We start from the raw sequence: 14,124 nt of genomic DNA, 5'->3' as shown, positions 1-14,124 counted from the left end.
TGAGCCTGGCAGCTTCTCCCCAGTGCAGGGAGATCTGGCTCCAGCTCCGGCTTCCTTCCGCCTACTTTGCCTGCACAATGAGCAGCCCCCATGGGCAGGTGGAGCGGGTGGAAGGCAGCTGAGAGCTGGAGCTGGATCTTCATGAGCTGCACTCAAGCTTCCCCTTCTCCTCCCCTCCCCCTCCCACTGCCCTGAGCAGAACAGGAAGAGGAGGAGCCGCTGAAGGCGAGGGGAAGCTGTGTGTTGTCTGGATCCAGCAAAACTGTTCTGCTTCGTTTACCTCCAGCTGCAGTTCCTGCTTCTGCTGCACAGCAGCGCTGCTCTGGGTGGTGGGTGGAAGCTTGAGCCCAGCAGCTTCTGTCCAGTGTGTAGACCTCCGTTCCAGCTTTTGGACACCTTCCACCCACTCTGCCAACCCACAGGAGCTGCTCATTGTGTTGGGCAGAACAGGTGGAAGGTGTCGGGGAGCTGGAGCCAGAGCTCCACGCTCTGGGCAGAAGCTGCTGGTCTTAAGCTTCCCACCTGCCCACCCAGAGAAGTGCAGAAGAGGTAGTGGCAGTTAGACATGAGGGAGGCAGAACAGCCCCAGTGGCCCTGGGCAATGCATAGCTTGTGGAATGGCTGTAGCTGCTGGGTGCTGCATAGGACAGGGGCCATGGCCAGGGTTGTCCCTGGAGGGGGGAGAATTGGGGCGACTGCCCCAGGCCCTGCACTTTGGGGGGCCCTGCGGAGCAGTGGCAGTGCGGAACTGGGCACAGCAGTGGCTTCGCATCCACTTGCTTGCTATCTGCCCTTCCTCTGCCACCGATGCTGTCACCAATGGTGGTGGTGGCAGCTTCTTTAGGTCCAGAGCCCTTCATGGCCTGTTTTGCCCCAGGCCTTGCACCCTGCTCGGGTCAGCTTTGGGCATGGCGGCAGCTGCTGGGCTCTGTGCCCGCTAGCACCTCCAAGCTGGCCTGAGCAGTCTGGGGCCTGGCCAGTCACCACCTGTGCCATCAGGCCCAAGTGTCACCAGAGCTGCAGCTGGCTGGGAAGGGCCCTGCCCCTGAGGCCCAGCTTGGGCCAGCCCTGATGGGCCCTTCCCTGCCAGCTGTGGCTCCATGGCAGGCCAGCCCAGGCTGGGTATGGGGGGCTGGGCGCAATCCGTGCAGCCCTAGGCCAAGCCTCAGCCCACTGGAATAGGCCTGACTCTGTGGGCCAGGTTGGGCTGGCCCCTCTGTGACTGTCAACCCCGCAGCCCCAGCCACAGTCCCGGGTAGGTGGCAGGGCCATGCTGGCTGGCTCTGGCGTGGCTCCCTGCCATATGAGCAGCAAGGAGGGGGAAAGCTATGCATACCCCAGATGGGGTCCCTGTGCCCGTGCCTGATGAAAGAGATAGTAGCTTAATTCTCCTGCCTTCCTTCACCTGAGGCACTGCCCAAGCTGATGTCTGGCCTTGGGGACAAGCCTGACAAGGGCTGCTTCCCTCATCCCCCTCCAGGCACACCCTGGTTGGGGTCCTTACGGGCCTGGATGGGGGTTTAAACCCCTCCCCAATCATAATTGACCACCTGCTGGGGGCCTAGCCAGGCCTCCCAGGACAGGTTCCCTCCAGCCTTGTGGTTGCTGAGGAAGGGAAGGAAGGGCGCTCTAACTCCCCCCAGCTTCTAGCCTGAGCCACTGCCGGCATGTGCCTGCATTTCCGGAATCAAAAGTTAATGTCTATTCACTTGCAAATCAATTCAATCTACGCAGGTTTAGACTAACCTGCAAAGATTGAATCAATTCAGGCTCCGGCTTTTAGAATGCCTGTCCCTGGCCATGGTGTTTTATTATTTGTCAAGTGAGGCAACTACTTCTAGTTCCTCATTTTCCTTGTCAAATACTTGGTTTTAGTTTCTTTATTTTTTAACTGCAATCTTTTGTGTTTGTTTTGATCAAATACCACTGTTTTTAGTAGCTACAATTTATAATTAAGAAGTCCTGGAATCATTTTATCTGAGTATGCTCACAAAACATGATGCAAAATGAATTAGTTTCCATGTTCCTAATATTGTACTTCCACCACTTGTAACCTGGTATTTGAATTAGGCATCACAGTAATGGAGGTAGGTTTAGTGGATATATCTTGTAATAGGCATGCCCCAATTTCAGTCCTGATGGAACCATCTTGATGGTTGAGGGGAATCATGAGCTTTTAGGTATTGTACTGGGAGAAAGGAGGAGGGTATGTTGAATCGGACCAGTTTGGCATTTACTCTTTTATTTTATTTATTTATTTTTTAAAAGAATTGCATGCTGTTATACATTTTTGTTGGGGAAGGGGCAGTGCTTTTCATTGTACTATATATTTCATGAAATCTTGCGTAGCTAAGTAATATGGGTTCTCGGTAGCTTAATGAATTCTTGGCTTTTTCACTATGAGGATGTTTTTGTTACTTTGCAGTCCAAACAACTAAATCCCATAAGCTGTCCACTGAGCAAAACTGGACATTGCTGACAGTAGTGACTTGGCCAAATTTAAAATGGTTTCAGGTTAACTTCAGTGACTTGGCCAAATTTAAAATGGTTTCAGGTTAATTTTAAGCAGCTATAGCATACTGTTGTTTTTGAGTTTCAAATTTTGTGCTAAACCTGCAAGTTTGAGCCTTAATACTACTGATTGGTAAAGGTCATCAGAAGAGCCCTGGGGATGTGGAAAATATTGCCTTGTTGGGAGTGAGTAATGGAAAGGGTATGATTTGTTTCTTAAGGAGAAGTCAGTATTATCATCAGTCTTCCTTAACATACAGGGAGAGGTTACAGTGTGGGGAGGGATGGAGATATGGCCGATAATGTATTTAGCAGTCTGAAACCAAGTTTCTTACCTGGCTTTTGTTAACTGTTATAAGCTACAATGCCCTTTGTTGTGTGTGGATTTTGCAATATAGAAGTAAGGCCATTTCTTTTACCTTTAACCTCAATACATAGAAGCGGACACAGCACATACTAGAAGGGTGAGAAGAGAAGTGCTGTGTAAAAGGTTACTGATAAGATATGAAACTAGCTGAATCCGGTCAACAGAGGAGCCTCGTCAACAGAGAAACCTTGAAAGCAGTACAAAAATTGTTTTCTTTCAAGCAGACTACTTGGCAAGAATATATAAAACATGCAGTCACGAGAGTTAAACTTCGGTGTTCATGTGCACAATGTCACTTGATTGGATAGAATAGTAATTTAGTTAGATAATTGGGTATTCTTACAAGCACAAGCTAATCACAAACTAATGCTGACATACAAGGTATAAAATAGTATTATAACTGGTAGGCGGGGTGCCTCTTCGAAGGCACCTCGCTGCAGCGAATAAAGATTCTGTATCTGACTTTAGATGCTTGCTCTGTGTAATCATTGCCCCAGCCTAGAGCGAACTGCACGTGGCTTTAAGAGCGTAATTCGTAACACCTTTATATGGAGCTTCATCTTAAAATAGCTTGGAAAGCTGAGCTCATGCAAAATGCAAGGAACCGGCATTTTGTAACTGACATTAGCTTCCACAAAGTTTTGGTGGAATTAAGCATTGGAATTAATTTGTAAACCTCTAAATAGTTTGAAATGTGGTACCTGAGAGTTTACCTATCCTTCCTATGAGAGGACCTGGTGAAGCATTAATCAACAGAGTGGTTCAAGTTGGCGCATCCTTGTTTTGAAAAAGGGGGAGACACTGGCAGAGTGAATTGTGAAATACTCTGTTTTGAACTTGGCTTATTTTGCTTCATTGCTAGAATCTGGATTTAAGCGTCTCTTCGTGCTCTAAATCGGATCTTTTTCTTTTTCTTATGAGGAGTGAATAAGTAGAGGATTTAAGTGGCCTGAGCTTTTTCCCCACTTTATTGGCTGGTAGATATTTTAAGTCAAGATGAAGACCAGTCCTTTATACTGTGTTTTATATTGAGTATTTTAATTTAGATGATGGGTGCTCCTAATATACGATGGACATTTGTGGAGATTTTTCTATAATAGAATTTAGATTAGACATTCCTAGTAAATTAAAATATCCCCCCCACCCCGTTCTGTATCAGTGTAATGTAACACGTTATCGACCTGCAACTGCCCATCCAAGTTCCAGTTTCTTGTGCAGAATGCACCTGTTAATTATGCCAAACTAATAGAGTCTTTGTGTGGTTAAAATATGGAAAAACACATTTGTATGTGTTATGAAGTGCTATTCCACCCAAAGGCTTTTATTATGCCTATATAAAGCATATTACAAAAGCACTCCTTTGGGGCTATTTTTTTAAAAAAAAAACAGAGATCCTGTGATCTGATTAGCTTCCTGTTCAAGGAAGTATAGTAACCTTTGGAAGCAGTTATTGGTCGTAACTTGTTTGTGCATCTAAAAGAAGAGATATTCAAAGTAAGGTAGAATTATGAAAAGCAGTGACATTTGAATGTTTTTCCAGGTATGAAAACTTTTACAATTGATCTTCAAAACACATTTAATTTTCTTTTAGAACATCTAATTTGATGTGGATAATCAAAGTTTTATAAACTTAAAAGAAAGTAAACTTGTTGGATTTTTCCCTATTGTTGAAAATCAAAGCAACTTTAACAGAATGAAAGAAGTAGTTGTTAAAGGAACATTTGTGCATGTTCCTTAAATTCAAGACATGGCCCACTGTACCACAGATGGCTTCAGAATGCTGAATGTTGCTTTCTATTGTAACTAAAGAAAGTTCAGAACCAATGGTCTTTCTACAGCCTTCTTGACCATCTGTCATTTTCGCAGGTGACTATGTTCCTCTTGAATGTTGTTGTCTGGTGGCTGTTATGAGTCTGTCTTCTCCTACTTCTCCTATATTTTCTCCCTTAGTTACTTCCTTCTTTGTGTTCTCCCCCAGCTCCATTTTCTGTGAAAGTTCTGCAACATCTATTCATGGTCATCATCTCTTTTCCCTTTACGTTTCATGTGCAAACAAAAGCTTAGCTACCACCTTTAAGTTGATGATCCCACATCTGTCTGTTTTGGAGATCTATCTTCTGTCCAAACTAGAATCTTACCCTGTTTCTCTGATATCTCTTTATGGATGTCTAACCATTAGCTCAGGTTAGACTAGGCCAAAACAGAGTTCTTAATGCCCTTCCTACTCCAGACTCTTCTCCCCACCATTTTTCTTGATCACTGTGTACAGTACCACTGTCCTGCCTATTACTTTTGATTCATAGTGCGGATGTTGTCTTTTATTTAAATTCCTATGTCCTGTCATCCAGGTTCTCTCTTTGCATAACATCTCAAATATTACATGGCCTCTTTGATCTATCCAAACAGTTAAAACTCTTTATTTAGCTTGTCATCATCTCATATCTTTAACTGCAATATCCTTTTTCTGTTTTGGGAAACTCTGACACAGTGCTCTTTCAAATATCCAGTCACTAACATCAGTGTTTCTTGTCTCTCTCTGTACAGGCTGTGCCTTCTCAATCACAAACTTAAGCCCTTTATCTTCATTTTCAAAGACCTTCACATCCTATTCTTGTCCTGTCATCTATCATTCACCACTTGAATGTCAACTTATGCCTCCATGTCTGTATCTATCTCTTGTCTTATCCTTAGACTATAAGCTTTTCAGAGCTCTTCAGTTTTTAGTTCTGTTTTCACAGAGCACTTAGCACAAACGTGTCCTGGCCTGTGGTCCACAACTAGTGCTTTTTGGCTTCATAGTTATGATGAAATAGTTCAGGGGTGTCAAACATCTGGCCTCCAGGGTCCTTGTGGGCCAGGAAATATGAGGGTGGGGCCCTCTGTAGAATCTGGGGCTACAGGGTCCTGTTGGAACTGGCTGTTGTGGCAGGTAATGAGCAAGGGCTGTGCTAACAGCTGTGTTTGATCCTGCTGCCCCCACTGTGGCAAAGGGACCCCTGCTGATGCTTGCCTTGCTGCAGCCACTGTTTGTCCCACGCATCCGGTCCTCAATGAGCTCTGTAGTTTGGATTCAGCCTGGGGTATGGGGTGAGTTGACACTTGATATAGCTTCTGAGAGGATTAAGGCATCTACTGAACTGAGATTAACTATGACTTCCCGCCCCCTCCACACATGGGTATTATGCAATTACTTTGAGACCAGCAACAAGTGCAAAGTAGCTCCCACACAATAAAAAGCTCCAACTATCCATAAAGATAGATTTAAAAAATGTGTACTTTATAGCTGGTTGCTATTGACCTTTAATTTGTACATGTAGCAGGGTCTCCCCTCCTGCTCAGAGCCCTGTCAGCTGATGGAGCTCCCATCCACAGTGGTACATCGTGCCCAGTGAAAAACTCCTGAGCCCTAGACATTGTAGCACCTGTGACCCCCAGAGGCTGGGGGTTTCATGCACCTCTGAGTCCTAGGGAAACCCCTAGACCCTGGGGAACCACAGCTGCCATGATCCCTAGAGCTTGGGGGTGTGTGAAACCCCTGAATCCTGAGGACAGCAGCTGCTGTGATTCCTAAGGCTCCAGTATGTGGGAAACCCCTGGGGCTCAAGGATTGCTGAAGGGGCAGTTAGCCCACTCTGGGAGTGTGGGAAAACCACTAAGGCTGGAGGATCACCATGATCTTTTGGTCCTGGGGTATTTTCCCACCTCTCTGGGGCAAGGTGATCACCTTTACTGCAGTTGCCCTCCCTCTCCCCCCCAGGGGTTTTCCTGAATCCCCCAGGGTTGGGGGAATGCTGCACCGGGGATCCTCTGTTTCTGGGGTTCATGGGGTTCTCCTGTGTCTGGGAGCCTATCATCGGGGCTCCCAGCCACAGGAGCCTGCTTCTTTGCCTGTGTGAGGGGAGTCTGGGATCAGGGTCCACAGACCCCAGCAATAAGGCATGATGGGGTCTAATGAGCGATCCCACAGTTGTGCCTCCTGTTGTGCGCGTTTGGCATGGGGGGAGGTGCAGTTGTATGAATCACAGAGTAGATCCCTTCCCACCTTTACCTGCTCATGTAGAAGGGGCCTACATTGTTGCAACATAACAAGCTTTCTTTTTCAAGTTGTAAGTACTTCTGGGTAGGGACTCCTGACGGCATTGGTTACAGTGCTGAGCATAATGAGGCGTCATGACTGACCTGGGATTTTGTGAACTACTGCAATACAAATAATAAATGTTGGATTAGAACCATTGCATAGCTCTTTACACTTCATTGGAGCTGTCAGTTTACACCAGATGCAGGTTTAGTTTGGTACTTCTATTTCTGTCTCAAGGCAAAACTTATTGCCTGGATTTTATTGAGTGGAAGTTGTATATGAGTTATAGAACTCACTTCTATTCTTAACTTTATCTGCTGAAAAGATGCCTTTTGTAAATATATATGTATTACAGGTGAAAATAAAATATAATCTATGTTTTAAGTAAATATTTTGATGTCTACAGTTGTATTAAAATTTAAAGACACCTTCCGAAGTAATGGTCTTAAACCTGTGACCCTTGCCATTTTAATGTTTTTAATACCTTCAGTTTGTTGCATTCATATTTTTAATTCTTACAGTGGTTGCATAATTAAAATATTTTTATAAACTTAGAAGAGTTGGTAAAAAGTCTGATGTTTTCATTTCGTATTTTTCTCAGGTATATGATGTTGATTGATGGCAAGAATGAAGTTTATATGATTGATAGAGATAACTCAGTGTTTCATGTATCAAACCTGGAGTTTCCATTTCGTAAAGATCTTCGTACACACTTAACAAATACTCTTTTGGATGGGGTAAGTTGGTCAAATGTTTAAATTTTTGCAGTACATATGTAATTCCTCTTTTCAGTAACACAGTTAGACTTTTGGGCCTGGAACTGGCAAATGCAAGGGTTACAGGAGTGTAGTTTTTTTAGTGCCTGGTAAGGTATACTTAGTGCACCGGTACATAAAGTTATTATTATTTGGACTGTCTATCAAACAGCAATGCTGATTGCATTGGGCGAGGAGTGGTTCACTTTCTTTCAAATTGAAATCAAGGTGTTGAGATGGTAACTCCTGGAAAAAATGTGAGGAGGAAAGTGTAACAGAATAAACCATCAAATATTTGCACTTGCTACCTTGTCATTGTGATGTAGGTAATGTTGCAGGTGATTTCAGTTAACTTGTGTATTTTCAGGATTTGTCACCCTTCTTGTTGAAAGGGGCTGTTGTTCTCTACACTTGCATTGTTTTGCCAATTTAATAATTGCATTGTGCCTTGTATGGTGTTTGCTGTCTGTGTTTGAAGTTTCTGTCTTATACTAAAGTATTCTGCCTGTTAAGTTGGTGTAAACTACTGATGAATAGCACTTGTTTTGTCTGCATCTGGAAACTAATTTATAAAATAATGCACCTGTATTGGTATATAATAATTCAGCCCAGCCTAAACAGGCTTTATGTTGACCTTTGGTGTGAATCCTACCATGTGGGCTAAGCAAACACAATGCTGGTGTTGGAATCCTCTGAAGGGGAAGGGTGTTATGGTAATGACATTGCTGTTGGCTTCCTTTGATTGACTGGGGGACTAGCATGTTGTCTTGTCAAGAAGTCCGATTGGTTTGCTTTTATAGCATGTGCACGTTGCTTTCTTTCTTCATAATTGTGAGAATCCTGCTGTTGTCATTGTTATTTCTTCTGCTTCTCGAGCTTATGAGTGCTCTTCACACTTGTGCTAGTGAATGTGCTAGAGCACCTAAAACAAATCCTAAAGCTGTGATGCTGTGAAAAGGACTTGTTGCAAGGGGATCTTTGATCTAAGGAGCTGTTCTCCAGCTTTGGAGACACGAGCAGTGGTGGAAGACTTAGAAGCTGGTTGTGGCAGAAACATCATAGAAAAAAAGGGCTGGCAGGGACTCCAGGTCATTTAGTCTTGCGCCCTGCTCATCCCAGACAAATGCTTGTTGAAGACACAAAAAATAAAAGGACAGGCATCTCTTCCAGCCATACCTAAAACATCAAAAGCCTAGGGATGTTTCTAGGATAGTATTAAAAGGGTCCATTATAATTAGTGTTTTTGGAGAGTATGCAATTGCTTCTTTTTGTGGATTTCACAATAGCCGATTGCTAGGGGCTACTGACTCGTGTTTGTGTGGAGTCATGGTGGAAAGGACATTCTGTGGATTGAGATGAATATTAGGGTTTGGGATTGGTGGCTGTTATGGTCTTGACTTGGAGCGGCAGAGTAGGGTACTTAGAAGCTCTTGTGTTTCTAGTAAATTAAAAAAGAGTTTAAGGTGGTTTTGTTCTTGACAGTGTATAAATTTGGAAGAACTCTCAGCTGCTGCCTATTTCAGGTTCTACATATTCAAGGACATGCTAAACAGGACCTTTACACAATTTGCAAAACTTTGGTTACTGTAATGCACTTTAATAGCTTAGAGTGTTATCAAATTATTCATTAGCTGGCTGGGGAAGCTTCCCAACCAGTCGATACTAGTTTGGGGTTCTGTGCGTTATGCCAGGACAGAACGAGTTCTGTAATTGCCACTGCTTTATAATATAACAAAATGACTTGCCTTATTGGTATAAAATTATTCATAAGACAGGATCCTTTCCCATTTTTTTCATGAAGTAGAAAAGCAAAGGGGAATTTTAATTAGAATGTCTTGGTTGGTTAAAAAACCATGAAATAAATTTAAAACTTTTCGTGACATAAATCCTTTTTCACAATTCAAATTTTTAAATGAATTTAAGTACAGTCAATTAAAAGTAATGAAAACTGCTGCTGAAACTTGATGAATGTTCAGATAAATTTATTTTTCAATGTCTGGAATTTGTTGTATATTTAAACTTCTCAGTAGTGCTGTCTAGTAGCTGGATTGAATGTTTGTACTGATGAGATATTGATGAATTTGTTTCTATTAGTGTCCTTTTATGCTGGAAATGCATACAATTGATATTTTTTTAAACCCATGGGGTGAAATGGCTTTTTTTTTTTTTTCAGTAACAGATTGCTAATTACTGCTGGAGGACATTTGAAATTAATTCTTTAATTATAAAATTAAGTAGTTGCTTGTCTTCAAGTAGACCTTGTGCTTCAGAACAGTGAAGGGATAAAAACAAGTAGCCCAAATGGGTACATATAATGGCTTGGAACAGCCTGTAGCAGTCTGCTGTTTTCATCAAACTTTATTAGTGGCATATTTACTATGACATAGCAGTCAGCAGTTTGCATTATTGCAGTTAATTGCTGTAAGAACATAATGTTAAACTGTGGGAGCACTACTTTATAATTTTGCTAGTATAAATAGGAATATTTTTCTATGAATATATTGACTGTTTTAGCAACTTTGGACAGAATTGTATCTGTTAAGTTTGTCAGTATTTATATTTGAGTTTCCCATAACAGTTCACTTCAGGTTGAAATTTGCTTGCATGATCGTACATTTTGGGTGGTCAGGTGAGTGAGTGGGGAAGATCTTTTGAGACCCTACTTTACTAGTCTCTTTTAGTATTTGTGATTATTTTGGCAGAAGATAACTTAAATGCAGTTTTCTGCAAAGTTCCTCAAAGCATTGCCCAGAGGCATTGTTTAAGTACAGCGTGAGGTATTTCTTCAGAATCCAGTTGTTCTGGCTCCATGTTGTTAGCCCCAGGAGTAAAAGACTTTTTTTTTTTTTGGTGTGTGTGTGTGGGGGGGTGTTTTTAGCAGTCCTAGATGCACAAAATTAGGTGCTCTCAAAATTTTCTTGGCAATCTGTTGACATGAGCATTAGAATAATGGAGTAGACGATGTGGTGGGCACCCTCAGGCTCACAATCTTTCTTTTGCTAGTTTGAGCTGTCTAATATTTGTTTGAACAAGGCTTTTTTGCATTTACTGTAAATATAAAGCATACAAACTTATTACAATTGTATCCAGATAGTGAGGTGCGCTCTAATTTTGTTATAACTGCCAGGATATTTCTTTCACGTGACAAACTAATTGTCGACCCTCTCTGTTTTTTTGAGCATACATCTGGTGTTCAAAACTGTTTACAAGTTTGGTAGAACATCCAATAGAATTCAGCCTTTTGATGGCTTCCATAGTAACTCAACTGTAAAAGACAACAAAGACGCACCTGTTTCTTACGGCATTTAAATGGTCAAATTGAATCTCTTAAAAATGAGCAACACTGTTATTAGGTATAAGTGTTGGTTTATTTCAACCTTCAGGGAAGCAATATGAATTTTTTTTTTACTTAAGAAAATTAGCTGTGTACAGACATAACAAGTAGAATAAAATGGAAACAGTGGGAGAAACAGAGTAGGAAAGAGGTGGGCAATTATTTTGGTTGGCAGGCCAAACAGGTGAGCTGTTGAGGGCTGCACACACAATCTTTCAGAAGATATAATTTTAAACAAATTATAGATAAAAAAACCAAATCGTACATTAAAAATTAAACATCTACTATAACACACTTGAATTTTATTTCAAAAACGATTTTTTGTCTTGATTTGTTTGGGTTTTTTTGAGTAGTATATATAGAGGGGATTACGTGATAGCTCAAAACAAAGTCTTACTCTTGTATGTTGTGGGTGGGGTGGGGTAGGTTTGCATGTGTGTAGGTGGGGTTGTCCAGGAGCTGGGAGGGAGGGGGTTGTAAGAGGCACATGCGGTGCAAAATCTACTCTACTGTTCTAATGTTTTCCCGGGCAGTCCAGACAGGTGCAGTTGGTGCTTCCCTCTTTCCCCCACCGTGCAGCCCATGGCTACCCCTGCAGCACTCAGCACCGGACCGAGCCCTGCCCACTCCCACCGGGAACAGCCCACGCTGTGCTGCACTCCTGCCTGTGCCTGCATCTGCACTGAGCGGCCCGATGATGGCACTGCCCTGGCCCTAGTCAGCATGCACAGCTTCCTAGTGGAGCTGCTCCCACTGCTGCCTAGATACTGCTTAGCTTTACCCACTTCCAGTGGCTTGTTGTCTTCCTCCTGCCCCTGCTGCACTGCTCCAGCTGCTTTCCAGCCACTTGGCCACATGCAGGTGGCAGCTCATTGCCCTGGGCAGGCAGAGTGGGTGGAAGGCACCCAGGAGCTGGAGCCCTGCATGCTGGGGCAGGATCCATCTGGCTGTAGCTTCCCCTCTGCTTGGTAGGGTATGTGGTGCCTGGCACATGTCTCTGTGGCTTCTGCCGCTGCCTCCCTGTGTTACCTGCTGCATGGAGCAGCACAGCACAAGGAGGAAGAGCCACTACAAGCAAGGGGGAGCTGGAGCAGCCCTGCCAGGAGCTGTGCCAATGCTGGGGTGCTGCTATTTGAGGGCACGAGGCAAGTGCAGGCAGGAGTACAACATGGGCTGCCCTGGCAGGAGCATGTGGGGTTTGGCCCCATGCAGAGCATGGGGAGGGTGCAGCTGCAGGCCATATACAATCAGTGGGTGGACTTCATCTAGCCTGCGGGCTGTATTTTGCCCACCCCTGGACTAGGAAGATACTCGTGCTATAAAATGAGTTACCATGCTTCTATTCCAAGTGAAGTTGATTTTTTTTTAATTTGGTGGCTTTTAAATTCCTTCTTCCTTTTCCTCTCAGAATAGCTTGATGTGCTTTTTGGCTAGAAAGTACTTCTCAATTCATTACTGTTTAGCACATTTAATTTCATTAATGTTTGAACAACTTGTTGAATCTTGCAGTACCAGGTATTAGCTTAAAAGGGGGAAGATTAGACTAGAAAATACTGAAAATAATTGTCCTTTGTTTCTACTCTATGGAAATTTAATGAATCATGGGATATAACCTAGTAAATAAGTTGTCGGGTTCTTTATTTCAGAGCTTAAAAGTTCAGAGCTCAGTTAGCTTTTGTGCATATTTATACTTCTAGCATGAGAGTGTACCTGTGTTTTTCCTACTTGCACAAGGCGCTATATATCAATTCAGTAAAATTGATTGGACCGGAATTTAATCATTACTTGTTGAAGCGAAGCTGAACGCAATTTGTTCAGTGTTTAACTAATTGCTGGTGATCAATGTGATGTCAGTTAGTTTGACCTTTGATAGTCATTCTTAGATGATGAAATTATGTGAAAGTAGGTCCTTAAAAGAAAAAAAAAATATTTACTTGTGTAGTTGTACAAATATGCTGGATGTTAGATTGTAAACCATTCAAGAATTGTGTAAGAATCCCAAATGAGTTTTAGGAATTGTAAAAAACTGCGAGGTAAGTGTTCTCATTTAAAGATGTGACAGCAGAAGTACAGAGAGCTCAAAGATGACCATTGTCAAACATAGGTGTATGAAGTTAGTCCTCTAAGTAAGACTGGGCTGATTCTTCACACATACTGAATGTTTTGGGATTTTAGTCTTAATTTGGCTTTACATTTGAAAGTTTTAGGGGATGGAAAATCATACCAAGAGACAGCATCAGTACTGGGATTATTCCCTTTTTCTGTCCACTGCTTGATCCACACAGGGCTTTTATTTATATGACCTGATCCAGGGCTCATAAGTTTAGCTACAAGCAGCCAGTTGGTGGTGAACTTGCAACAGAGCTGTTGGTGTCAGTTGTAGTTTGACTGACAGTCCCTCTCCTAGATGGGATATGGAATGATGTTCTAAACAGTCAAGGGTCATCTGTTTGTTGTTTGAGTTCCAAAGTCCACTTCTGTCAGAGAGCTTTTTCTATTTGAATTTAGCAAATTGAAACCTGATTTCTTTAATATTTGAACAGTCCTGCGATTCAGCTTCTTTTCTGAATTAGTGTTTCTCAGCCATGGGTCATGACCAAAAAGTGGGTTGCAAGAACATTGTAAAGGGTCGCAAGAAGGTCCCAGGGAATCATGTGGTTTTCCCATGCAGGCTCCAACACAGGCAACCTGCATAGACTTGACATGCAGCTGGGGGCATGGCAAGCACTGGACATCGTAAGAGCAGGCCCAGGAGCCAGAGGGGAAGGGAGGGGGCTGAATGCAACAGCTGGGGGGAGGGGTGTTGCAGCAAACTGATAATTATGCTAATGGGTCCTGGTGTGAAAAAGATTGAGAACCACTGTTCTAAATGATAGGCATCAAGTTTGGCATGAGGATCCAAAGCTGCAGGCCACTCTGCAGTTACTAAGGCTGTGTGAAGCTTTGGTCTCCAATTTGATGTGATGAAGATTCAGCCCGATTTGGTAGCCAAATTTCATAGATTTCATAGACATTAGGGCTGGAAGGGACCTCGGGAGATCATTGAGTCCAGCCCCCTGCCCAAAGGGCAGGAAGGCAG

At 43.0% G+C, this 14,124-nt stretch overlaps 1 protein-coding gene across 4 annotated transcripts in view; it reads left to right on the top strand.

Moving 5' to 3' along the window:
• The window catches only part of RNGTT (RNA guanylyltransferase and 5'-phosphatase), a 375,566-nt gene that overhangs the window by 118,926 nt on the left and 242,516 nt on the right, over positions 1-14,124 (top strand). For all 4 annotated transcript variants that reach the window (XM_019537737.1, XM_019537735.1, XM_019537734.1 and 1 more), the window contains one exon: positions 7,558-7,693. In XM_019537737.1, the coding sequence (XP_019393282.1) occupies positions 7,558-7,693 (136 nt within the window). The remainder of the gene's footprint in view (positions 1-7,557; positions 7,694-14,124) is intronic.

Source organism: Crocodylus porosus, unplaced genomic scaffold (genome assembly GCF_001723895.1).
Source record: "Crocodylus porosus isolate Cpor-Errol unplaced genomic scaffold, CroPor_comp1, whole genome shotgun sequence".
Lineage (NCBI taxonomy): Eukaryota > Metazoa > Chordata > Crocodylia > Crocodylidae > Crocodylus > Crocodylus porosus.
This window is presented reverse-complemented; position numbering and strand designations above follow the sequence as displayed.